We start from the raw sequence: 6,433 nt of genomic DNA on the forward strand, positions 1-6,433 counted from the left end.
CCTCAGCTTGGTCCTTTAAGTGACTTTTGATGTAGTCAAGGCCTAATGAATATGGGGAAAAGACAAAAACACTGACATTACAACACTGAAAAATTGTACAATGCATTGCATTTCAGCTGCTTTGGATAATAAAAGCCTGATAAAAACTTCAAAAATAAATAAATAATCCTGAAGGGTGCCAACACCCATGAATGTACCCCACCCACCCGTATTATTGTTAAAAAAAGCAGCACTTACCGAGTCTCAGGGTGTAGTTGTCACTTGTCCAGCTGGTCTTGAATTTGGGCACGAGAATTGCAGCAGCGATCAGCTCTGGTTCTGTGAGGACGTGTCCGAAACGCTTCTCAATGCCTTTTAGTAGAGCATCCATTAAAGGCCTACAGAACTTGGTGGAAAGGCGGAGGTTTTGGAGCTTATTCTTGAGTATTGTGATTGTTGGCACCAACCAGCCCATCGGCACATTCTTCTCGCCCTGCAGGACATCCAGGGCCTTCGCCACCGGGGCCATGGTCTTCATGTATTCGGCCAGGAATGCAAGCTCAACAGGTGTGAACCTGTTGAATCAGAGAAACAGAAAACCCCTTCAATTAAATAACTAACAAATTTTACAAATCACCTGCACAATGAGTTAGTAAAACATACTGTAATTAGAGGACATGCATTAAAGTAAAGTGTTGGTACATACATGGCTATCTTCAGTGCGCTGCATACAGCTGTGATGGCTGCTTCTCCCTGCTCCCTTGTGATTCTGATGATCCTCTTCACTGCCAAGAACAGGGAATTCCATCCCCAACACTTCACAAAAGCTGAACGTGAAACCCGCCTGTAGGTGCTGTTGACATTGGCCTCCTCAACATCAACAGTTGACACCAAATTAAGAAGGTGGCAAGCGCAGCGACGGTGTCTGGGTAGTTGGTATTCCAGGCAGTCATCCTCATCAAGAATCGCTCCAGCCTCAACAAACTCCATGCCCTCATTCTCCTGTTCTTCATCACTCCCATCATCATGGTCATCTTTGGCTTCATCTCTCTTGACACTAGGACCTGGGTTGTTGTTTTCATCAGTTTGCCCATACAGCTTAAAAGCCTTAATGAAATTGGACCCGTTGTCAGTCGTGGTGCGTGTAATTTTGTCTCTGATGTTGAATTCGCTGTGAATTTCGTTTAATACGCTGGCATGGGCAGAAAAGGTGTGTGGCCCAGCCATCTGTATGGCTAGGGCAGCGCACTGTCTTTTCATACTCTGAGGGTCTATCCAATGTGCTGTTACGCCAAGAAATCCACGCCTGTATGCTGTCCAGCAATCTGTTGTGGTACCGATGAAGTCAATTTTGCTCATTGCTGCTTTGAGATTGTTTCTCATTTCAAGAGAGGCTTTTTGAATTCTGTTGACTACTGTGTTGCGGGACATGACATTGACATTGGGCTGGAGATATTGTATCAGATCTATAAATCCCTGCTGTTCCACTGTGTTAGTTGCATGTAGACCTTGCACAATATAGTTCAGGATTTTATTATCGACACTGGCCTGGGACACTGGCCTGCTGCTCCATAATCTGGCTTGTTTGGGTCCTGGGACTTGCTGTGGTGATGCTCCGTCTGATTTTCTTTTAGGGGCAGTTGAAGTGTGAGCGTATCTCTCTAGATGATTCACGTGTTTTCTCTGCAAAATATACACCAAAACATTTAATCATTAGTTAATTATATTGTACATTTCTGTTTATACATTTTATTTTATCTGTCCTAAGTCATCCTACGTCACTTTTTGTAAAACCTCATATTGTACATTTCTGTTTATACATTTTATTCTATCTCTTATTTTATCTCTTATATATTTGTTTGTTTTTATATTTTTACATTTTTATTTTTATTGTATTGCACCAATTACCACAACAAATTCCTTGTGTGTGTTAACAAACTTGGCAATAAACCCTTTTCTGATTCTGATTACGAGGGCACTGTCAACATTGTTACTTTTGTTCAGCCACATTTCCTCTAAATACACTTAAGTGGCCACCATCTCACACAATACACACTTGGACACAATTACCCAGGATAAAAACGTGATGAAAATATTTGGATATTGAATTCAAGCAATTTTGGAGAGATGACATGAAGGAAAGCTATTAAATTGTTAATTCAGTTCTGTCGTATAAAGGCAAAGTGCAGTAACTATGCCAACATTGCAACTGAGAAAAAAGGCCTTTCAAAGCCTTGGTATTAGATGGTATATAGTTACTGCAAATTTAACGCAGCAATATCACACACACACACAGACATACACACATGTGCACTGCACACACATACAGACACACACACAGACACACACAGACACACCTGTTTTACTACAATTAAGTCAGACAAAATTTTAACAAGGTTGAGTTTTAAAAAAAAAAAAAAAATCTTTGAAATGTTTTTTTTACCCCCCCAAATCTTAGAATATAATTTAAAAAGAATCCAAATCTAAACACTTTTTTCCCTTTGGGTCTCAGGAGGATATGGTTACTGCAAATTTAACGCAGTAATATCTCTAAAACGGGACACATTCGGAACATAAGGCTTCGTTGCAAGATTAAGGAGGTGTTATGAGGACCATTTTGAATTTAAACTCAAATTTGCCAAAAGACGTAGTTGCTGCACTTTGCCTTTGGGCAGAATTGCTCAGGACACGTACAAGCAGCACAATTGAAGACAGTGGAAAAACACTGAAAGCACACGATTACATAACATGGTAAAATAAACCACATATAGACGTCTGAGGCTTACAAGAGTGTAGTAGCTCACACTGTAGAGAATGAGGGCAATTTATTCCGAAAATATCAAAGAGGCCAGGCTAATGGCTTCGACAATCTTAGCTAAATTAACGTAACCCTGACATGTGTTGGCATGTCCCTATGCTAGCCAAGCTGCAGCAAAATATATGAATTATCACAGTTCAGTAGAAACAAAGAATAAGCTTACAACTTACCTGTACATGTTTTTTCAAATTGGAGGGAGAGTTCTTGAACGCCAAGATAACGTGGGTCTTTGGTGCGCAAAGTTTGCATTGCATTTCCCACGAGTCATTTTTGCTCCCGACTATGTCGAAAAAGTCTTTGAGATAGGGCCAAGGGTGAGGGAGGTCTTGTTGGTCTCCGTCTCTATCTCCATCTCCCGATACGCTCTCGCCTGTGTCCGACCTTTCAGACATTTCGTCGGTATCATTTCCTGAGTCCGCCATGTGCGTTTGCAGCCAGTTTGATGAGCACCTGCCATACACCTGCTTGCTTCTGCTGAACTCCTCTTGTGTCAGCGCACATTTAACAAATAGCTGAGCTGACCAATGAGAGTTTGCGTTATATGACTTGTCCAATTAGACTAGATCGTGGATGGCGCCAATTATCTGCATTGGATGGCAGCGCACATGACGTGAAATAAATATTTATAAACATTATTAAACTGAAGCCAAGAGTAACGAGTAACGCTTGTTTTAGAAATGTAAGGAATAGAAAGTACAGATACTTGTGTGAAAATGTAATAAGTAGAAGTAAGAAGTAGGAAGAAAAATAAGTAATGGAGTAAAGTATAGATACCTAAAAAATTTACTTAAGTACAGTAATGAAGTATTTGTACTTCGTTACTTGACACCTCTGCCGTCAACTCACCAATAACTCTTTTATTCACATTTTTATTCAAACAACCAAGAACAGCTTTGAGTCCAAGTTAAACATGTATCTGTGTCATTGTTGAGAAACTGGCGTTAAAACGACCTGGAAACCTGGAATGTGAGACTGATAGTAGTTGGAAACAGGAACGTTTCCTGTTCTGAAAGAGTTCAAGTGTTTTTATCTCACACATCATCTCCTGCTGGAGCCTGATAAACCGGCAGATCCAGTCTGAGCAGGTTTCCTGGTTGCCTCCCCTGCAGATCTGCAGCTATAAGACGGGTCTGAACAACACGAGCTGAACACAGACTTGACAGCCTCCGTTCTCTGTACACCTGATTTGTAGATCAGAGCTCAGACTATTTTCACCTTTGAGGAAGTAAAACTGTCTCAGTTATCGAGAGGAGAAATGGCGCAGAAAGGAGATCAGCTGGACCAGGAAACCTTTTGTTGTTCGATCTGTTTGGAGGTTTTAAAGGATCCGGTGACTATTCCCTGTGGACACAGTTACTGTAAGAAATGTATTAACAACTACTGGAATGGAGAGGAGCAGAAGAAAAGCCCCAGCTGTCCTCAGTGTAGAAACACTTTCAAAAAGAAACCTAAGCTGGTGAAAAACACCATGTTAGCAGCTTTAGTGGAGGAGCTAAAGAAGACTGGACTCCAAGCTGCTCCTGCTGATCACTGCTATGCTGGACCTGAAGATGTGGCCTGGGATTTCCGCTCTGGAAGAAAACTGAAAGCCATCATCATCATCATCATCATTAGCATCTGTGTGGTCTGTCTGGCCTATTACTGCCAGAAACACCTGCAGGATAACATCTGCCCCCGTCATGGTGAGGTGATGAACATGTTCTGTCGTACTGATCAGAAGTCTATCTGTTATCGCTGCTCTGTGGATGAACATAAAGGCCACGACACAGTCTCAGTTGTAGCAGAAAGGACTGAGAGGCAGAGAGAGATGGAGGTGAGACGACAACAAATCCAGCAGGAGATCCAGGACAGAGAGAAAGATGTGAAGCTGCTTCAGCAGGAGGTGGAGGCCATCAATCAGTCTGCTGATAAAACAGTGGAGGACAGTGAGGAGATCTTCACTGAGCTGATCTCTCTCCTCCAGAAAAGAAGCTCTGAGGTGAAGCAGCAGATCAGATCCCAGCAGGAAACTGAAGTGAGGAGAGTCAGAGAGCTGGAGGAGAAGCTGCAGCAGGAGATCACTGACCTGAAGAGGAGAGACGCTGAGATGAAGCAGCTCTCAGACACCGAGGACCACAACCAGTTTCTCCACAACTACCCCTCACTGTCACCACTCAGTGAGTCCACACACTCCTCCAGCATCAGCATCCGTCCTCTCACACACTCCTCCAGCATCAGCATCCGTCCTCTCAGATACTTTCAGGATGTGACAGCAGCTGTGTCAGAGGTCAGAGGTCGACTACAGGACATCCTGAGAGACACGTGGACAAACGTCTCACTGACCATCACTGAGGTGGATGTTTTACTGCCACAACCAGAACCAAAGAGCAGAGCTGGATTCTTGAAATATTCATGTGAAATCACTCTGGATCCAAACACAGTAAACAGATGGCTGTTACTGTCAGAGGAGAACAGAAAGGTGACAGGTATCGACCAACATCAGTCTTATTCTGATCATCCAGACAGATTCACTAAATGGTCTCAGGTCCTGAGTAGTGAGAGTCTGACTGGACGTCATTACTGGGAGGTGGAGAAGACAGCAGGTGGAGTTGTTGTAGCAGTTTCATACAAGAATATCAGCAGATCAGGGAGGGAAAGTGGATTTGGATTAAATGACAAATCTTGGTCACTAGATTTTCTCTCAGACAGATATGGATTCTGGTACAACAACATCAAAACCTCCATCTCAGGTCCTCCTTCCTCCAGAATAGGAGTTTACCTGGATCACAGAGCAGGAGTTCTGTCCTTCTACAGCGTCTCTGGAACCATGACCCTCCTCCACAGAGTCCAGACCACCTTCACTCAGCCGCTCCACGCTGGAGTTTGGGTGTTCGGTTATGGAGCCTCAGCTGAGTTCTGTAAACTCAGATAGACGCGTTTCCTTCTCCGTGTTTATGAGTCAGAGTTGATTGTTGTGATGTTTCTTCACCGTTCAGAGATCCACGTCTCAAACTCTGATTGTAGAGGAACTTTGTTGTTCAGGTGTTTTGCAGGTTTCACTCTTATTTCTGGTCATTTATTGGATGTTTTAGGCTATTTTATTTGATCAACCTGAAACTCTAAATGTGTCTTCATGTTTTAATCACATTATTCTTCTTCAGCTTCATGAACCTGAACATAAAAACCAGCAGATCTGCAGATCAGATGATGTTGATGTCTAAAACTGTTGAGGATGTTTCATGTTTAACAACCTGAATATTTAGTAAGAAATAAAACTGGTGATGTTTCAATAAAGTGTTTTCTTCAGTCTTCATTCCAGGATTTGACTCAGATCTGAGGGAGAAAATATGAAATATGAAAATATCTAATATTCCGGTCAAACGGAGGCAGTTTTTTATAAAACTCTGGATAGTTTAGGGTCTGGCTTTGGTTTTATCCTCATTTCCAGATTGATGTGCAACAACATTCACTTTCCCAACACCACTGCTGGTGTCCTTCCCTCCTGGCGTTGTGTTTAACACACATGAACGTTCCAGATCAACCGGCGAAACCTGCTGATGACGAGCGTCGGGCTGGAACTTCTGCGTCTACGTCAGTAACAGATCCTGTTCGTCTTTGTTGTGCTTTCATGAACAAACATCCCATAATAAAGGAGGC

At 42.6% G+C, this 6,433-nt stretch overlaps 1 protein-coding gene across 1 annotated transcript; it reads left to right on the forward strand.

Annotated features, from left to right (window-relative positions):
- The first annotated feature begins 3,960 nt into the window (after positions 1-3,960).
- LOC133451799 (tripartite motif-containing protein 16-like protein) lies at positions 3,961-6,070 on the forward strand. Its single transcript, XM_061730942.1, has one exon. It carries the CDS (start codon positions 4,053-4,055, stop codon positions 5,706-5,708), a length of 1,656 nt encoding a protein of 551 aa, XP_061586926.1. The 5' UTR covers positions 3,961-4,052; the 3' UTR covers positions 5,709-6,070.
- The last annotated feature ends 363 nt before the right edge of the window (positions 6,071-6,433 follow it).

Source organism: Cololabis saira, chromosome 10 (assembly GCF_033807715.1).
Source record: "Cololabis saira isolate AMF1-May2022 chromosome 10, fColSai1.1, whole genome shotgun sequence".
NCBI lineage: Eukaryota > Metazoa > Chordata > Actinopteri > Beloniformes > Belonidae > Cololabis > Cololabis saira.